Genomic DNA, 20784 nt, shown 5'->3' on the forward strand with positions numbered 1-20784 from the left:
ACAGTATATATTTTGAAAATATTTACATGTATTTACATGTCTATATTTATATTCATATAAATTATATTATAAATAAATATATTTAATATATAAACATAACATATTTTTCTGAAATATATACATGCATGTGTGTGTATTTATATATACATAATAAATATACACAGCACACACATATATTATGTAAACAAAAACTTTTATTTTGGATGCGATTAATGGCGATTAATCATTTGACGGCACTAATTTCAACTTAATTTAGCATTTTATCGTCACATTAAATGTATATTTTAATTTACATTTTTATTTTACATATTCATTAAAACATTATTTAGTATTTATCCTTATTTAGAACCCTTTACAGAATCCCTATAGTGCTAAGAGAAACATGAATGTTTGTGAATATGTAGTGCTTTAGTCTGGTGCTGCCATCTCAATAATTTCAATGCTATTGGTTGAAAAATATTTATGATGGAGCACAAATAGTTAGATATGCTAGATCAAATTACAGTGGTGCTAGTAACAGTGAAGCGTTTATGTGAGGTTTTAGCTAATTAATATGGAATCATTTAGTGTTTTATGTGATGCGTTCCACTTTTATGTTCTGTGTCAGATTGATTCTTACGGTGGATGATCAGTGTGTGCTGAACGCGGTTTGAGACGCTGACTGTGAGCCCTTCATGGGCGGCTCAGGGTCAGATGTATGTGACGGCTCAAGGCGAGCGGGGATGATTTGTTGGGTCACTGCGTTTAGCAGTGGCTCGTGAATCAGCCGCTGGAGCTGAAAGGTCATGCGTTTGCTCTGTTGCAGGTGTGATGAAGGCTTCACCGGCTCAGACTGCCAGACGCTCAACACTCTGGCCTCCAGTGTGCTCTCAGACTTCGAGTCGCAGGAGACCCTGGTGTCAGCGTGGCAGGAGGCGACCGGAGGCGAGATCGTGCCGCCCGACCAGGGCTGTGGGGTGGTTTCCTCCGGGTCCTCTCTGTACTTCAGCAGGGTATGATAACAGCCCTGTTACAGAACGAGTATTCAGCTGGACTTTTTCTGCTTGCTTCTGCTTGTTTGGCTTCTCCAGTCTCTCTTTTGTAAAGGAAGTCTGTATTGTGATTTTTCCTAAACTTTATTTAGTTTTCTGATAAGGCATACACTTCAACAAATGTGAGGCACGGTACAAACAACACTACAGTACATTTAAATATACAGAAATAAGTAGACACAAAATAATGTAAAAGATGTCAAAGATAAATATCCCTGAATATATGAATCTCTAGAAAATGAATGAATGAATGAATGAAAATGTCACAGAAATATGATAGAGTGCATAAGACCAGTATAAAGTGATCATATTCCCTAATCTAATACAGGCTTCCATATTTTCCAAAATAAATGTAACTTGTCAACTTCTGTATTCTTGTAAGCTTGTGTTGATGTGAAATCATCAACATAAAAGATTCCTTCATATTTGGTTCTGATTCCCCAATGTCCTTTTCATTTTTTTAATTCACAGGCCTTGATCTTGAACTTCAGTGTTCTGTGAGAGATGAAAACTATGACTGAAACAAAATCTAGTGTGAATCTGGAGTAAAAACCCATTTCATCATGACGTAAAGCGAGACTCTAGATGACAGTGTTGTCTGTGATCGCTGGTATTATGTCACAGAGGCTGTGTAACTCTCGTTGGTCATCAGGCTGGGCTGCGGCAGCTGGTCAGCTGGGATCTGGACACGGAGTGGGCGGAGTTTGTGCAGTTCTACCTGCGGATGGGCGGAGACGGGGCGGAGTGTAACCAGGCCGACAGCAGAGAGGAGGGGCTTCTGCTGCAGTACAGCAATGATGGTGGAATCAGCTGGGGTCTGATCGCAGAGATGTACTTCACTGACTTCACCAAACCACGGTGAGAAGAACAACTCAGTCAATAATGCTCTGTTTGTTTAAGATTTTTACTTTAAAAATGAGGAATTCCAGGATCAAACTACATGTAATACATCCAAACTGGCAAAAGAAAAGGGCTATTTAAACTAAGGATACATTCATGCAGAACAAGTTCTTGTGTTTAAAGGCAGGGTATGTGATTTTTCAAAAACACTTTAGAAAACTGATTCGGGCCGAATAGCAAAACAAACTTGTAGCCAATCAGCAATAAGGGGCGTGTCTACTCGTGGTGTGGGGGAGGGGGCTTTCAGTGCATGGGACGGACATTAGCCGAGCCGAGCGACAGAAAGATAGAGATGGCAGATAAAAAAACAAAAGAGGAAAACGTCTGCGGAAAGATAAGGCAAGAAGTAGGACCCGTGTAAAATATTGGATCAGCTTTCCAGTGCTGGAGAGAACTCAAGGAGCGGAGGCCTGCGATCGGACGCCGAGGTTGCTTTGTTTCTTCTCAATAGGTGAGTAACACCGTGTCTACAACAGCTAAAGTCTGACTACACTGGACGCGATCAAACGACCGTTGAAAACCATTTGAAATGTGTGTCAGCACATCATAAATAGAACCCGGCAGCAGTTTTCTGTCGGGATTTGTTGCGCCGCGCCGCTCACATCCGTAGACACGGTGTAACATTGGTTTTGCTTTGTTTCACAGAACTAATCGTTGCCTGGGTTGCGTACGTATATGTGGGGCGGAGCTATCAAAATAGGGGCAAGACCCTTTTGGGGTAGGGGCGTGTTTGTTTTGGTGATTTCAAATATAAACATTGACTACCAGAAATCCCTTACTCTGCCTTTAAAAGAAATCACTTACTCTGCCTTTAAAACAAGCGTGCGACGCAGCGGAATGGAAGTAGGAGTGAACTCGGGGATCTTGAGATGCGTTTTTAAAAGCTGAGCATCTTTTGAAAGAGCAGTGCAGTGGAACGTAATAACACATTCTGTGTGACCCGGCCATAACAATGATTTAAATACTGCAGCTAGTTATTTTATCGAACCATCTGATATATGTGACCCTGGACCACAAAACCAGTCATAAGGGTCAATTTTTTGAAACTGAGATGAGCTGAGATACAACTATTTGAAAATCTGGAATCTGAGGGTGCAAAAAAAATCTAAATATTGAGAAAATCACCTTTAAAGTTGTCCAAATGAAGTTCTTAGCAATGCATATTACTAATCAAAAATTAAGTTTTGATATATTTACGGTAAGAATAAGTAACAAAATATCTTCATGGAACATGATCTTTACTTAATATCCTAATGATTTTTGGCATAAAAGAAAAATCTATAATTTTGACCCATACAATGTATTGTTGGCTATTGCTACAAATATACCCCAGCGACTTAACACTGCTTTTGTGCTCCAGGGCCACATATTTCTGTGAGTGTCACGTCCACCGTACTGTGTATTTAGCATCTTTATGTGAATGTATTCTGAGTGTTTGTGACTGGATGATGTGGTTTGGCTCAGGTTTGTTCATTATGAACTTCCTCTGGCCTCTAAAACTCCCTGCACGCGTTTCCGCTGGTGGCAGCCGCTGCACTCGGGCGAGGGCTATGATCAGTGGGCCATCGATGACGTGATCATCCTGTCTGAGCGAGAGAAGCACGTCATCCCCATGGCCGATCCTACACTGCCTCAGGTGAGACGGACACAAGCGCATTCTGCTGCAGCGCTCCTGAAGATACGACAGAGCTCTGATTCTCCTGTGCTTCTGCAGAACTTCTACGAGAAACCGGCTTTCGATCATCCGCTCAACCAGATGAGCGTGTGGCTGATGCTGGGAAATGAAGGAATGGACAAGGACCGTAACGGGAGTTTCTGCGCTCCCACTCCCTCTGCACTAGTGTTCGGCCGGTCGGACGGGGACCGGATGGCAGTGACCCGAGACCTGGCGCTCCGTCCCGGATACACGCTGCAGTTCAAGGTACTGATGTAAGGCTGCGTGGAGGAACTCTTCCTTTTCATAAGCATGAAATACTTTATAAAGCTCTCAACTGATTAAAAATGCAATCACATTAATTATATAATAAACTGATTCATTAACCCAATTAACTGCAAATAAAAGAGAAGCCCCCAAATCATCAAACACTGTCGCACAGCAAGACTTCATATGGAGTTTTTTCTGCGCTGCTTTTTAACATTGGCAAATTAAAATTGAAATTAAAATTTTCTAAAAGCATGTTATAGACCTTATTGTGAACAAGCAATCCATTTTTAATTGGTCCCCATCATTTTTCATCAAAATGTCATAACTGGATCTTCTCTCTGGTGACATGTGCAGGATTTCTCCAATCATTTAGTGCTCTTAAACTCCGCCCCTCAAGCTTATGCACATCTGCATACACGTTTGAGTGCCACGCCCACCTCTCAACATCCAATCAACAACTGATGCACAGAACCAAGTTCTACCCTACATTTTTTTCATTTTTGATAATCCATTACACTCGAATATACGTCACAATATGGAAGAAACAATGTGTTGCTGCTTTATTTTCATTGCAGCTTTAATTGTCGGTGTAAACATACGTCAGACGGACATCTTTGTTTGCGTGTGGTTTGAAGCATGTCACATGCAGCATCAGCATCATCTGCTGACTGCAGACTCACAATAACAGCGCTTTTGCTTTGCTGTGTGTGTGTGTGTGTATGAGTGTGTGAGTGGGGTGTGTGTGTGTGTGTGTGTGTACTTAACCATATTTTGGGGACAAATTTGTACCCAAAAGTGAGCTAAGCCTGACAAAATCTCCAAAAACTTCCCTTTGGGGATGTCCTCATTTGTAAAACTGGTATAAAAATAAAGTAAACAAAGTTTTTTTTTAATTGTAAAAATGCAGAACTTTGCCTTTGTTTAGTGTGCAGATTTTTTGCCTTTGCTTTTTGTATGTTTTTCTGTTCACTGAATCTACACACCCAATTACAAACATATTATTTTTATTTTACATCATTGGCACATAATTTTTTCATATTTCTACAGTGTAGACAGCGCAGTAACGTTGTTCTGTTTCTCCTTCAGCTGAACATCGGCTGTGAGTCAGTCTTCAGTGCGTCTGCGCCAGTGCTGCTCCAGTACTCTCATGACGCGGGCCGCACATGGGCTCTGGTGCGGGAGGGCTGTTACCCAGCATCCCCTGGGGCCACGAGCTGCGAGGGCAGCGGACGTGAACTCAGAGAGCCCACTGTGTACCACACGGGAGACTACGAGCGCTGGACCAGAGTCACCGTCGTATTGCCACGGATCGTAGCCGCCAGGTAACTGGACCCGGGGATTGTTCTGAGAACAGGGTCCGAACGTGGAGTCATACTGTCAGAGACATGGGGATATTTCTAAAGAACAGTTATTTAAAATATTTTTCGTAAGATTTTCTAAATGCTTTATAGCCATTTCTTTACGCCGCAGGCAAATATCCCAGGGGTTGATTTTTTTGGTAACACTTTACAATACAGTGGCACTAATATGCATTAATTCATGCTTAACTAATGCAGAGATAATCATGAATTAATGTGTAACTCATGAAGAACTAAACCATTTATTAATAATTACTGCATCAGCACAGATGAAAATTCTATATGATTCATAGATTAAGTAATCAATAAATTGTTATTAGTCAAATGTGTCATAATGTGTTAATTCCCTAATAACATAATTATATTAACCAATAGTGTAAATTAATATGTTAATTACCACCACAATGGGTCGAAACCATGCATTTCAACTTCCAGGTGTCTGCTTTAATTAATCATTAGCTAATGATTTGCAAAGATATAATTATGTTATGACTACTTGTTGAGGCACATGACTAACTAACTAATTCAAAATCCATAACCCACAATGACGTATTACTTCATTAGTTAATAGTTGTGTGCCTCAACAAGTAAAGTCATAACATAATGATACCTTTGCAAATCATTAGCTAATGATTAGTTAAAGCAGACAACTCGAAGTGTAAGTACATAGCTTTGACCACTGTGCTAATTAACATGTGAATATACATCATTAGTTAATATAATATGTTATTAGGGAACTAATTATGACAAATTTAACTAATAACAATTTATTTATTACTTAATCTATGAATCATATAGAATATTCATTAGTTGCTGATGTAGGAATCATTAATAAATGGTTTAGTTCTTCATGAGTTATACATTAACTCGTGATTATCTGTGCATTAGTTAAGCATGAACTAATGCACGTTTGTGCAGCCGTATTGTAAAGTTTTACCTTTTTTCTCAAGGTAATGATTATGATAATGATTATAGCCTCAGTTTTGGTGAGCTCATGCGTGTGATCTCTATATTCCCGTGTAATTTTCAGCAAGACGCGCTTCCGCTGGTTCCAGGAGAGCAGTGTCTATCGGGACGCCCCTGCGTTTGCGCTGGATGGCGTCTACATCTCTGAGCCCTGTCCCAATCACTGCGGCGGTCACGGAGACTGCATCTCAGGCGTCTGCTTCTGTGATATGGGATACACAGGTAACACTCACATGTTGAATGTCTCTTTGTCTCTATTTTGGTGAGGCACCACCAGTGTTGGGGAAAGTTACTTTTAAAAGTAATGCATTACAATATTGCATTACTCCCTAAAAAAGTAACTAATTACGTTACTTAGTTACTTTTTATAGAAAAAATGTGTTATGTTACTTTTGAGTTACTTTTTAAATCTGGGCAGGGCTTGCTTGTTTGTTTTTAATATAAAAAGGTATATTTTTGGCAAATGTAAAAGCCCTTTCACACCAAAAGTGAAATGAATACGCTGAAGGAAGTGTAAATTCAGAGGGCCCAGCTCAAACAAATTGCATAAAGAATATGATGAAATATGAAGAAAGTTCAATATTATTCTGCAATAACAAAAATAATTTTCATTTTGTGTCATTTTTGCTTATTAGTATGGTTGAATTGGATCATCGAAGGTCAGCAGCAATGACATTGTTTAATAAAATGGGATTAAATACATAAATGATATTGTCTTATTTAACATTTAATTATTGCAGCTTTGTATAATATTCTGAGTTTGCATTTGACTGTTTTTATTGAATTTGAGGAACACTGAATCTGTTTTTGTGCAAACACATGTTGATATTTAGTCTAGAGCTACAGTAAGATCATGTTCACACACAACGCTCTGCACTTACTCCTGATTTCTGTCACCATGGCAACACCAGAGCTGTCACTCAACACATGGAAACAAAGTAACTATGTTACTTATTTGAAAAAGTAGCTCAGATATTTCCATCTAAATTAAAAAGTAATATGTTACTTTACTAGTTATTTGAAAAAAGTAATCTGATTACATAACTTGCGTTACTTGTAATGCATCCCCCCCAACACTGGGCACCACTATATGTGATGTTATAGATTGTTTTCATGTTCATGTATGTTTGGTTATGTTTGTGTTTGCGGCGGTCAGTGGAGGTGGACCGGTCCAGCTGTGTCCCGTCTGCTCCGAGTCCCACTGAACTGGTGGAGGATTTCGAGGGGAAGCTGAGCCCGCTGTGGCAGAGCCTGAGCGGAGGACAGATCGGTGACGGCTGCGGGAGCATCAGCGAAGGGAAAGCTCTGTACTTCAGCAGCCTGGGCAGACGAGAGGCTTGCACCACGCCGCTGGACACCACCCACACCCGGTCAGTGCCACAACACTGCTGGACGCTCGCAAACAGTGAAGCTTTAGACCTTCACGTGACACCAACCATGTGTTACACGTTCACTGCTTGTGTTTGTTTTCTCCCTAACTCACGTAGAACACTCTGTTGTCTTTTGTTTTCTTCTTCCGTACAGTTTGGTTCAGTTCTACATTCGTATCGGAGGGAAAAACATGGGCTCCACCTGTTCTCGTCCCCGCTCCCGAAATGAAGGTGAATGTTGTGGACAGTAACTGCTGATCTGCAGTACATTGAAAAAAAAATCTACTGTAGAATTTACAGTAAAAAACTGGTAGCCAGAATTTTACCGTAAAAACTACGGTAGCAACATTTTAGGTTTTACGGATTTAACTTAAATTTACATTTAAATACCGTAATTTCATTAACTGATATAATGTTAATATACTGTACGTACCTATTAAAGTACTGAAATCTGTTTAGTACATTTGTAGTACACTGATAACCACTAAAGGCAGGTGGTGGTGAGAAAGTCACATGATGAACCAAAGCTCATCACAAATAGCTTTTCCACAAGCTGAGAAAGAAAATACTAATATATAGAAGGTGTCATTCACACAAATACTAAACACAATCATGTTAAAGGGAGAGTTCACCCAAAAATGGAAATTCTGTCATTAATTACTCACCCTCATGTCGTTCCAAACCCGTAAGACTTTCGTTCATCTTCGGAACACAAATTAAGATATTTTTGATGAAATCCGAGAGCTCACTGACCCTCCATAGACAGCAAGGATCCTAACACGATCAAGGTCCAGAAAGGTAGCTGCGTCATGTGGATACATTGTTTTCATTCAGATCAAAGCGTAAACAACGTAGACAGCGTATCCGCGTGACGCAGCTGACGCACAACAGCATTCGTTGTTTACGTTCAGTGGAATGTAATACATGTGAATAAAGTCATTATTTTTGTTTTCTTTGCACACAAAAAGTATTCTCGTAGCTTTATAACATTTATCTAGTTACTATGTAAGTACACAGGTATTAGGGCCACTAAATATAAAGTGGGACCGAAAAAACTAAGAAGAAACAGTTATTTCAACAACAAAAAATCATCAAATGTGAAATGTAACACTGGGAATTCTGGGAATGTCCATTTATGGTTTTTCACTGTATATAGTAAGGGAACTTACCATTAACCAAATAATAGGTTTTTACTGTAGCATTTTTACAGTCTTTTACCGTTAAAATCACAATAATTTTGTACAGTGTAGTCCTTTAACAGACATGGTACTGAAATAATGCAACAAACATTAATTTACCAGCATGGTCCCACTTTATATTAAGTGGCCCTAATACCGGTGTACTTACATAGTAACTAGATGTGTACATAGTATGTAACCACAGTGTAAGTACACATTGGTACATACTATCTACAGCTGTAATGTTTGTGTAACTACACACATGTAATTTTGTACAGTGTAGGTCACATGGACTGGACTGGAATATTGTCATCCTTTTTATGTCATTTGATGTCTATGTAAATCACATCAGCTTGAGCAGCTGGATGAGACGATCATGTACCAAAAATACTGCAGCTTGTGCCTTTTTCTCATTTTGTCAGTAATTCAGCAATTATTCCTTGCTTATGTTTGACAGGTGTGATTGTCCAGTTTTCCATAAACAATGGTGTTCAGTGGCAGCTCCTACGAGAGCTGGACTTTGGCTCGTTCCTGGAGCCTCAGGTGGTGACGATCGAGCTCCCGCCCGCGGCTAAGACGCCTCACACTGTGTTCCGCTGGTGGCAGCCGCAGCAGGGTGAGAACAGACCAGTGTCATGTGATGAACTTACTGAAGGTGTTGTGATGCAGTGCCTGACAGGAGACATGTGTTCCTCTTTCTCAGGTAAACACTCGGCCCAGTGGGGTCTGGATAACGTTCTGATCGGAATGAACGACAGCGCTAGGAGTGGGTTCTTCGACACGTTTGATGGCACGTCTCCATTGAGACACAACTGGTATCGAGTCGTAGGTGGAGAGGTGACAGCAGACTGTCTGAGCCCAGACTCAGTGCTGAACTTCAACTCCGAGGTCATGGACAGTGAGTTAATCGCCAACACACCCATAACCTCATGTTCATCACAAACATTTATATGTGCATTTTCATCTGGAAAATGAGGAGTTTACTCATCTGCAATATGTTGCTACAACATTTTATGATGTGTGTGATGTCGAAGGAGTCTGAATTGGCTCCTTTGAACATGTTTATCAGATGCGTGTACACAATAATGTATTTAAATTCACAATTTAGATAACGTAAATTGACTGTGTACAAAGGGTGGCACAATACTAAGTTGCTCAGGCTTCATTAAGGGGCAGTTTGTATTTGTATTTACAGCGGTGGCCAAAATGATTAGAACACTAGAATTTTCACCAGCTAAGTCAGTTACTTATGTCTATCTCTTGCTGTAGTGTGTCAGTAGGAAATATCAGTTTACATGTCCAAACATTCATTTGGCCATTAATTGTGATAATGCAGTGAGATGTTTGTGCTGCACACAGAGATGTGATCTGATCATCATCAGTCTGTCTGGAGTCACATGAAGAAACAGAACAAACTGAGACAGACTCAATCCAGAAGAACTGTGTCTCCGAGACGCTTCAAGAAACCTCCTGCAAAGCTACAGAGCTGTTAAAAGTGTTAGGCACTTGTGTAAAAGGATGCTGTCAAAAAATAATGTCATAAACAGATTTTCTTTATCACTTAACTTCTATTAACTAAATTAAACCAACATTTGGTGTGAGCATCTTTGTGTTTAAAGCAGCTTTTGCCCGAATGTTTGGAAATGCAAACTGATATTTTCTGCTGACACACTACAGCAAAAGATAGACATAACTGACTTAAAACCATTTTTAGCTGCTGGAAATAATGTTCTAATAATTTTGGCCACCGCTGTAGGTCTATCTTTAAAGCATTTCTATAAAAGTGACTTTACACTATACATACAAAGCCTTTTAGAAAGATGCACCCCTTCAGAACTGGATGACTCAGACTTGCATCACAGAATCTGTATGATCTGACTGCAGCAGGGTTTAAGGTGATGAATGCTCTCTCTCTCTCTCTCTCTCTCTCTCTCTCTAGAGAGGCCGCGTTACGCTGAGAGCTGGGACTTCGAAGTGTCTGGCTCTTCGTTCCTGCAGTTTGATCTGAGCATGGGCTGCAGTAAGGCTGCGTCTCCAGCCCACGGCGTCCATCTGGAGTTCTCCACAGACTGCGGGAGACACTGGACGCTCATCACGCCCGAGTGTGTGCCTCCGGCCATCGGCTGCTCCGGATACACGCAGCGGTCCGTGTTCAGCGCTCCACAGTTCCTGCAGTGGAGGAGAGTCACCGTCTACTTGCCCAGCGCTGCCATGTAGGACCCGCTCCGACTCTTCACACAGAGGATCCTGTGACTGTGTCTCAGATGATTTATACATGCATAGTCTCACACTAAGGGCCAGATTTACTAAACGGCAAATTAGCGTTAGAGCGCAGTTCCATAAAAACTCCTACAAATGCATATTCAATAAGGTCAGGCGCAAAAATAACTGTGTGTCCACACCTTTTCAGCACTAATTCTTCACTGCACGTCTTTAGTAAATCCTGACAGTACTATTTTAACACCGAAAGACGGTTTGTGCTGGCGCCAGCTGTTAGTAAATCTGGCCCTAATCGTTTGTAGCCCCTGCAAAAAAGTACCGTGGCAGTAACAGTGATGGTATTAAATGATAATACTGTGGTACTTTGGTATGTACCATGATATTTAACATTTTGCTTTATGCCTTGGTACGTGTCCTGCGATAATCAGTGTGTCTACAAACATCACATGCGCGAAATGGGTTAAGATGAAGTGATGGCATGAATAGCAGTAAACTGCAAAGCGCAAACCTTAAACACCTTGATTTATTTTTATTCTCTCCTCCCATAAATACTGCGTCTGAAAGAGAAACTCCTACAAATGAAAATGCAATAAGATCAGCTGCAAAAATAACTGCGTCCACAGCTTTTCATCGCTAATGTTTCACTGCACGTCTTTAGTAAATCCTGACAATAATTCACCATGGGTTTCATCAAGAATGTTCTATGGTTTTAATGGCATTTTTTCAGTTCAAGAGTGAAATAAGGTGTGTGGTAAACATAACTTGATGATACTTTGTCGTAAACATAAATTGCACACACTCTCCAAACTTATTGAAAACATACGTTTTTAAAAACGGACATAACTGCTTCAAAATTTCTGTTTTCAGTATAGGTGTGTATAATTTACGTTGTAGAGTAAAACATCTTCAGTTCAAGAGTGAAATAAGGTGTGTGGTAAACATAACATAACGTAAACATAAATTGCACACACTCTCCAAACTTATTGAAAACATACGTTTTTAAAAACGGACATAACTGCTTCAAAATTTCTGTTTTCAGTATAGGTGTGTATAATTTACGTTGTAGAGTAAAACATCTAAGTATCATGAAGTTATGTTTACCACAGACCTTGTTTTACTCATAAACAAAACAAAACATTATAAAACCTAATAGGAAAATCTCAAAGGAATCTTCTGAGTTTTGGCATCACAGCTGTGTAAGTTTGCATGTTTGAATGTTGTTCCCGATCCTGTAGTTCCCCCAGAACACGGTTCCGCTGGATCCAGCCTCTCTTGGCTCCTGGAGCTGATGACTGGGCGCTGGATAATGTGCTGCTGACACCCGGCTGCCCGTGGATGTGCTCGGGTCATGGACTGTGTGACAACGGACACTGTGTGTGAGTGTGGACTCCAGCTGCTTTAGCTCCTGATAGCTTCATATTCCTCACATGCTCCTCAGCGATCCTGCAGTCACGCTGGGTTTTCTCTCGCTCAGCTGTGATAAGGGCTTCGGCGGGCCGCACTGTGTGCCTCTAGTCGCTTTGCCGTCCGTTCTGAAGGAAGATTTCAATGAGAACCTGAGGGCTGATGTCTGGCCGGAGGTGTACGGCGCAGAGAGGGGCACGCTGAGCGGAGAGCCTCTGAAATCAGGAACGGCCCTCATCTTTAAAGGAGTGAGTATTGCAGTCAAACAGCTGGGATCTTCCAGTGGAGAATTTCTGCACTGCATTATGCATCGAATCCTCCATCGTCACAGCAGTTAGGGACCACTTGTTTCCAGCATTTCACGAACAGAGTAAAGGTTATGTGTATTTGGCTCCGAGCCCAGAGTTAGGATAGGGTTAGTTGTAAGGGTGGAGATGGGGAGGTGGAGGGATGCTGGAAAACTGTCAAGGAACAGAGGTAGATCTGCTGTGTATACACACCTCTTACCTTGTTAATTATGTTGATTACTGAGTGTGCTCCTTTTGTGTTAATTAGGTTAATTATCTGAACGTGCTCCTCCTGAACTTTGTTAATAAAACATAATTTATTTAACGAGTAACACATTATTTAAACAGTCCACTTTAGACATTCTACTAACTATAAGTATCTTTGCAACTCTATGTCAACTAGCAGTCATTGCTAGACTGTCTGCCTCATATCTGCTCACACTTTATTTTGAGGGACATTCTACTGACTATTAAAGTCACTTTGCAAGTATATTACTTATTAACTTATTCTACTAAACCTAACAGTCTGATAATGCTCTAAAGAGAGCTAGTTGACAGAGTTGCAAAGTTATAGTTAGTAGAATGTCTAAAGTGTGCTATCGAAATAAAGTGTTAATATTTTTATGTAATTATATGTTGGTTTTGCAAGTATGACTACATAATAAACTTTCATAGAACTTTTCTGTAATGGAGTTTTATGAGTAAATGAAAAGAGATCAGTTTTCTCTATTTTGTGTGTTCCTGCAGGAGGGGCTGCGCATGCTGGTCTCAGCAGATCTAGACTGCACAAACACCATGCACATCCAGTTCTCATTCAAGTTCATAACGAAGGGTGAGTCTGGCGTGAAGCGTGCTTTATCTCAAGCTATCCTGCTTGTCTTCTGTGAGCTGATGGGAATGAACGCACTGGTTGTAAACACAGTATTTCTGTGTGTTTTACTCGCAGGTGTACCTGAGCGCTCTCACTCCGTGCTGCTGCAGTATTCAGTGAATGGAGGGATCAGCTGGCTGCTTATAGATGAGTTTTATTTCCCCACTTCCACAGACACGCTGTTTGTTCACATGTCTTTGCCTCCCAGCGCACAGACCAACGCTACGCGCTTCAGACTGTGGCAGCCGTACAGCAGTGGTAAGCAAACACAGTCATTCAAACTTACCCACATACACCTCACTCAACCACAAATACATCACCAGTATAACGAGACGAGTTTGTGTTGTTCCATTATTGGAAAGTGAGAACCATGACAGGATAATTGGCTTTATGAGAAGAATTTTAATGCATAAAGGCTGGCATACACTACACAACATTTGCCCAGATTTTTGCACCGATTTACAGACTGGATGCATAGTCAATGCTAGTAGCTGAGTCAAACCCAGTCTGCAGATTTGAGTTGACAGATTTAATAGAAAATTGCGTAGTGTATGATGGTCACAGACTCCGATTCTCTGATTCCATCCAGATGGAAATCAAACATGTTTTATATTTTGAGCTGATTTTGGAAGACATATTGTTTTAATGCGTTGCACGTATCCTTGCAATAAGGCACGTGAGTCTGGTATTTTATGATGCTCAGTTTCCTCTGTAACTGTTTACAAAGTCGTCATTGTTATAATTGTTACACTTGTCATTCTCCAAACCCTCAGGGAAGAAGGAAGAGGTGTGGGTGATTGATGACCTGATCATAGACGGCAACACCATCAATAGCTTGCCGGTTATATTAGACAGCTTTGAGGGAGGACCTCAGGAGGGGAACTGGCTGTTTTATCCTGGAGGAAACACTGGATTCTATTGCCCCTATCAGAGGGCAGGACTGTGAGTATCTGCATAGTGTCCACCTCACATCAGCACGCCATGTTCAAGCATATAAACCATAGTCAGCTCATGCCTCTGGATTTAAGCAGTATCAGCCCAGCTTCTGTCATCCAAACTCAACAGGATTCTGCATGTTCAGCCGCTGAGCCTCCAGCTCTTGATGTTGATGTTTTTAAAAATTTTTTTTTTTTTTAGTGGTGTCAAATGATTAATCGCGATTAATCGCGTCCAAAATAAAAGTTTTTGTTTACATAATATATGTATGTGTGCTGTGTATATTTATTATGTATATATAAATGCACACACATGCATGTATATATTTCAATATGTTATGTTTATATATTAAATAATAAAAAATATATATAAATTATATGAATATAAATATAGATGTGTAAACACATGTAAATATTTTCAAAATATATACATGCATGTGTGTGTATTTATATATACATAATAAATATACACAGAACACACACATATATTATGCAAACAAAAACTTTTATTTTGGATGCGATTTAGTTTTTTTTAACCGAACTTAAACATGTAATTTATTCTCCTGCGTATTTTATTTACTTAATCAGATTTATCAAACACAAGAATATAATAAAATTCAAGAAATAAAATTATAAAATGATATAAATGTATTTATTTATATATTAATTAGATAATTTGCATAAATGTAATACAATTATTCATTAATAAAATTTGCTATATCTTTTAAAAGAAAAATACCAAATACTAAACATATAATTTTTAATTAAAGTGATGAAAATGTATATAATTTCTTTAATTTAATTATGTAACGTATAATACACCCAATTTTTCATGATTATATATTCATATTAATTACAGTAATTATAATAATTCTATATTATATTATTGTGTATATTTTATTTTGTTATTAAAATGTAATAATTATAAATGTTCATCAGTGTAATTACTTATATTATAAGAGCCGCTTGTGTGTTTTTACGGTTCACTGCTGTGTGTTGGGTGTGTGATGGTGTTTCTGTGCTCTCAGCTCAGTGCGGTTCCGCTGGTATCAGGGGTTTTATTCAGGCGGCGCGGCTCCGCCCACATGGGCCCTGGACAGCGTGTACATCGGCCCTCAGTGCCAGAACATGTGTAACGGCCACGGTGTGTGTGTGCGCGGCACTCACTGCAGCTGCGATCCGGGTTACTCTGGTCCCGACTGCTCCGTTCCAGACATGCCAAACCTGGATTTCCTGAAGGAGGATTTCGAAGGTACAGAAGCAAACAGATGTTTACAGTATGTTGTTATCTGACATGATATTTCATAGTCATCATATTTCAAACATTAAAGTGGCTGCAAAAAGTGTTTGGACACACTTAAGTCACACTGAAAATGTCTGTTCTAGTAAAAAAGTAATCTATTTAAAATACATTTCATAGTAAGTATAGTTCAAATTTACTAATATATCTATTGACATATCGTTTGAGACTTACTGATATAAAAATTATAATTAAACTGTATTTGGAGTACTACTTGTGCATAATGCGCAAGCCTATAATGTGTTTGAATGTCACTATTGATGAGGATGAGGATGAGGATGAGGAAAATTATGTTCTGGTGCTCAGTGGTTTTGAACCTTAGGATGCTCTTGGCCCTCCAGCAGTCACCTGAACGTTGTGTCTTAAACAGAGAAAATTAATAACAGCTGACTCTTCCAAGATTTTTATCACAAGAAACTACTTTGACACAAGAAGCAACAAGACATTTAGTTGATGTTTTCTCTTTCTGCAGCGTTGGACTGCGTAGCCCTGCTCTCATGAAAGCTTGTTGGTGCAATACATATTACACACGGGATTGTGCAATATACTTTCTACTGCTTATTTATTTATCTGTTTTTGCCGCTATGTCGAGCTGATTGTTGTGTGTTACTCTTTATTCTGTGTTTTGCATTCTGCTTGTTGTGTGTTACTTTTACCATAAAGGAGTTGCACTGGCTTTCGTTGTACAGCTGTGCAGTGACATGAAAGGCATTCTGATTCTGCTCCTCATAACCGTACAGTAAACAGGAAGCATCTTCATGGTGATTGACTGGAGCAGATTCATTGGGATTTGTCTGTGTATAAAAATTGTCCATTTTATTATTGATTGTGTCACATAGGTGGGGTTTTGGAGTCTGAATACTTCAAGTTGATGAGTGGAGGAAAGCCTTCCAGAAAGTGTGGCATCACCACCAGCGGGAACCACCTGTTCTTCAGTGAGGACGGTTTGCGAATGCTGGAGACATTAGATCTGGACCTGTCTAATGCTAGGTATTCCACAAACACACCAGATGGTTCACTGTGAAAGATGCCCTTCACGCCATCAGTAATGTTGGAGATGTGTGTGTCCTGCTCAGGTTTATCCAGTTCTTCCTGAGGCTGGGCTGCGGTAAAGCGGCTCCTGACCCGCGCTCCCAGCCGGTGCTCCTGCAGTTCTCCGTGGATGGAGGTCTGAACTGGGCTCTCCTGCAGGAGTTCCTCTACAGCAACAGCAGTAACCAGGCTCACCTGGTGGCCCTGGAGATCCCTCTCCGAGCGCGAACCTCAGCCACACGCCTGCGCTGGTGGCAGCCGTCAGAGAACGGACACTTCCACAGCCCCTGGGTTATTGATAAAGTACGCCAAGACACACATGACATTACTGCAATACACTCATTAACACTGTATTAAATATTCGGTCATAAACATTTTAAAAACAGTGCCTTGCAAAGGCAATTCAAAACCATTAAGCAATTTTCCCCTTTTTTCTCCATTATTAAAGCTGTTATATAAGCTGATATTTTAACTCCACTGAAACTCAGAGCTCATTATTTGATTATACTTTATTCTGATAGTTTACTTTAGACATTCTACTAACTAGAAGTAACTTTGCAACTACATGTCAACTAACTCTCATTAGAGTATTAGTAGACTGTTAGGTTAGGGTTAGTAGAATAAATTGACATGTTCTTACAAAGTTACTTATAGGTAGCAGAATGTCTAAAGTGGACCATCAAAATGAAGTGTTAACAGTTATTTTTATTGTGAAACTGTTTTATATCACAAAATGATAATCTAGCAGTGATGACTGGGTACGGTAAGTACATACTAGCTTCATATATCATTCAGTTGCCATTTTGGTAGATTTTATCAGTAGATTTGATCCAGGTTGTTCAGGTTAGCCGCATGAATGCCACAGGCTTTGGACTGGGCCACACTGGGACATGTTTGAGTCCAGTCTTCATTTGTCCATTCATGTTTAGGATCAACGTCCCACTGAAAGTTTTAGTACTGTTTCTGCTGGAACAGATTATTTTGCAGTATCTTTTGCACGTCTCACTAACCCTGTTTACGTTTGGCATTAAGATGAGTTCTTAGAGGTCCAATCATAAGTTGTCAGTCAAGATGCTTTACATTTCGACTTGGTTTTAACATGCATTTCAAACATGCATTTTACCCGGTCAGTTACAGTTAAATCCAGTGAAATTCAGGCTGCATTCCTCAAAAGCATCATGAGCTAAGTTGATTGTAGAGACCACTGGTGTCAACAGTTCTACGACCTATTTTTGCAAGGCACTGTTTATACAGCCAGTGAACATGTACATTTTGGCTGTTGTGCTTGTTTTGGATCTGTATGTAGAGTGGATATGTGAACTCTGTTGCTCTGCTGTGATCTCTGTGATCGGTGTGTGTGTGTGTGTGCAGTTGGTTGTGGGCGGCAGTGCCAGCGGTTGGGGGCCGCTGGAGGACGACTTCTCCTCCACAAATGGACGATCTTGGCTGCTGCACCCCGGCGGCACGCGGATGCCAGTGTGCGGATCTGACGGTGAAGCTTTTGCCTTCATCGAGAAGTCAAACACGCGTTACGGCATCACCACCGACATCAGTCTGGGCCCAGATGCCTTCATCCAGTTTGATTTCTCTGCCTCCTGCTCCGTCACCTCCTCCTGCTACAGTACGTCTCCTGACATGAGCGTGCGCTTCTGTCTGTGTCATGAATAGAAGGGTTTTCCTCTGACCACTATTCATGTGTCCGCAGTGGTGGAGCTGGAGTACTCTTTGGATCTAGGTCTCACGTGGCTGCCGCTGGTCAAGGATTGTTTACCCACAAGTCCAGATTGTTCTTCATACACACTGCAGAGATTACTGGTGTCAGATACTTACAACAAGTGGGGCAGAGTTACATTACCCATACCACACTACGCCAGGTAAGCACCCACCCACACTATTTTCCGTTTATCACTGTAAAGCTGCTTTGACAAAATCTGTATGACGTGAAACTTGACTTGACACCAGCTTGTAAATCAAGTAAGGAATAATTGACGACAAGGCATTAAATTATTGAAAAATAATGCAGAGGAGGTAATGCTGTTACACCTCAGGTGTGCATTATTTTTCAATAATTCAAAGGACTGGAGTCAATTATTCCACTTATACCACTGTTACAACCCCTAAAGTCATTGTTCAGATAGTACTAATTTCTTACGCCTCTCGTCACAAGCCTCCGTTTCTAAATTCAAAGCATCATTTTAGAGTTAATATCATCTCTCTATGGTGTTTGGCAGCAGCGTCTCTACTAATAGCGAAACTGTAAGTTTATCTGCTTCAAGAACAGCAACGTTACCACCTCCATACTGTGTAATGTCATTTATTTTTTCAGTTGCAAACAATACTACTGAAAAAATTCATTTGCAGGGTAGGGCTGGCAACAAGGTGCATGTGCTTGCAGAGAGCGAGAGCAGGATAAAGAAAGTGTGCTTTGCATGGATAATAAAAGGTCATTTACTTGGGAAAACATGGAAATTGTCATTTTTAACCCTTTTTGGTCATATTTGTTTGCTGTGTTCAGTGTCTTTGGTTCTTTTTGGTTGTTTTGCTATTGTAGGCTGTGAATAACCTTTGAAATAACTGAAATTATATGGCGAAGTGATTTGGAAGTGCAATGCGGTCAACAGACCGGGAACTACTTCATAGCTGCGCGTTTCCTGGAAAATAATTGCACACATTAGAATATCCATCAACCAATCAGAATCAAGCATTCAACAGCCCGTGGTATAATGACTTCTAAGAATTGAAAGGTTTTTCGTTGTCTTTTGTGGCAAACGCACAGGTCCACAGCCACGCGCTTCCGCTGGTTCCAGCCGGCGCCATTTGATAAGCAGCAGACGTGGGCTCTGGATAACCTGTACATCGGTGACGGCTGTCCTGAGATGTGCTCCGGCCACGGCCGCTGCAGACAGAGCTCCTGTGTGTAAGTCACTCTCACCTTCACCAAGTAATGCCTGCTGTAAGTCTTTCCTGCTCCTCACGGCTCTTGTCTTTCAGATGTGACCCTGAGTGGGGCGGTGAGTTCTGCGATGAGCCGCTGGTCTCTCTGCCCGCTCAGCTGAAGGACAGTTTCAGTCGAGCTCCGGCGCTCAATCACTGGCACCTGCTGACCGGCGGCAAGATCAGCAGCGTCTGTGGAGCTGTGGCCTCAGGATCAGCGCTGCACTTCAGCGGGGTAAAACCGTCTGTCCTTCAGTCTCTGTTTCAGTCTGAGGAGTTCTTGAGATGCTCACATTCACAGTGATTCACAGTCTTTAAATTACACTATTGCAGCATGAAATCACAATATCATGAAGTCAAAATAAACCAAATTCATAAGTATTCCAACTCCCAGAGTTAATACTGAGGATGACCTTTGGCAAAGAGCTTATTTTCCTGAAGATTGTGTCCCAGGAGTCTTAGGATTGCAGCTTGTTTTCCTCGAAGGCTTTTTTATAGTTGGCCCATCTATTTTTCATTCTCTCTTTATGAGTTTCCCATCCCTGCTGCCTTTCACCATAGGGATGCTGTTCTCACCACGATGTGAGCTTAAGAATGAGGCACAAAAGCTCAATTTTAGCTGTTAGCTGTCTCTCAACTGCCTCTAAGCAAACTCCATCTCAGATATCACGAGTTTATTCAGCAAAACCTTTCCATGGAAATCATTTGTTGAAGCAAAATCTGTCTCTGTCTAGCTTTCTGTCCACCTACCTGTCTGTTGTAGTAATGTTTCAGGATACATGACAGTATTGCTACAGTGCTGTTTGTGTAAACAAGGGTAGTTTTGAATGAATCAGAGTATCACGTGTCATTGTTTGTCTAATGGCCAGAGCTGCTCTCGTCAGCTGGTGACGGTGGATTTGAATCTGACCAGTGCTGAATTCATCCAGTTCTACTTCATGTACGGCTGTATGATCGCACCCAGCAACCGTAATCAGGGCGTTCTGCTGGAGTTCAGTGTGAACGCGGGGATCAGCTGGAATCTACTGACCGAGATCTTCTACGACCAGTACAGCAAGCCTGAGTGAGTCTCTC

The 20784-nt window shown here is 40.7% G+C and overlaps 1 protein-coding gene across 1 annotated transcript in view; it reads left to right on the plus strand.

Annotated features, from left to right (window-relative positions):
- Positions 1-20784, plus strand: part of LOC107728186 (reelin-like) — a 119763-nt gene that overhangs the window by 76042 nt on the left and 22937 nt on the right. The window contains exons 24-47 of the mRNA XM_016538285.1: positions 806-992; positions 1684-1889; positions 3396-3567; positions 3646-3852; positions 4942-5177; positions 6244-6401; positions 7336-7549; positions 7704-7780; positions 9185-9343; positions 9431-9625; positions 10667-10940; positions 12183-12323; positions 12422-12599; positions 13386-13470; positions 13585-13767; positions 14283-14451; positions 15461-15696; positions 16584-16734; positions 16821-17079; positions 18148-18397; positions 18482-18650; positions 19553-19693; positions 19768-19945; positions 20580-20773. Of these exons, the coding sequence (XP_016393771.1) occupies positions 806-992; positions 1684-1889; positions 3396-3567; positions 3646-3852; positions 4942-5177; positions 6244-6401; positions 7336-7549; positions 7704-7780; positions 9185-9343; positions 9431-9625; positions 10667-10940; positions 12183-12323; positions 12422-12599; positions 13386-13470; positions 13585-13767; positions 14283-14451; positions 15461-15696; positions 16584-16734; positions 16821-17079; positions 18148-18397; positions 18482-18650; positions 19553-19693; positions 19768-19945; positions 20580-20773 (4419 nt within the window). The remainder of the gene's footprint in view (positions 1-805; positions 993-1683; positions 1890-3395; positions 3568-3645; positions 3853-4941; positions 5178-6243; positions 6402-7335; positions 7550-7703; positions 7781-9184; positions 9344-9430; positions 9626-10666; positions 10941-12182; positions 12324-12421; positions 12600-13385; positions 13471-13584; positions 13768-14282; positions 14452-15460; positions 15697-16583; positions 16735-16820; positions 17080-18147; positions 18398-18481; positions 18651-19552; positions 19694-19767; positions 19946-20579; positions 20774-20784) is intronic.

The sequence above is a fragment of the Sinocyclocheilus rhinocerous genome, unplaced genomic scaffold (genome assembly GCF_001515625.1).
Source record: "Sinocyclocheilus rhinocerous isolate Xijiao unplaced genomic scaffold, SAMN03320098_v1.1 scaffold367, whole genome shotgun sequence".
Lineage (NCBI taxonomy): Eukaryota > Metazoa > Chordata > Actinopteri > Cypriniformes > Cyprinidae > Sinocyclocheilus > Sinocyclocheilus rhinocerous.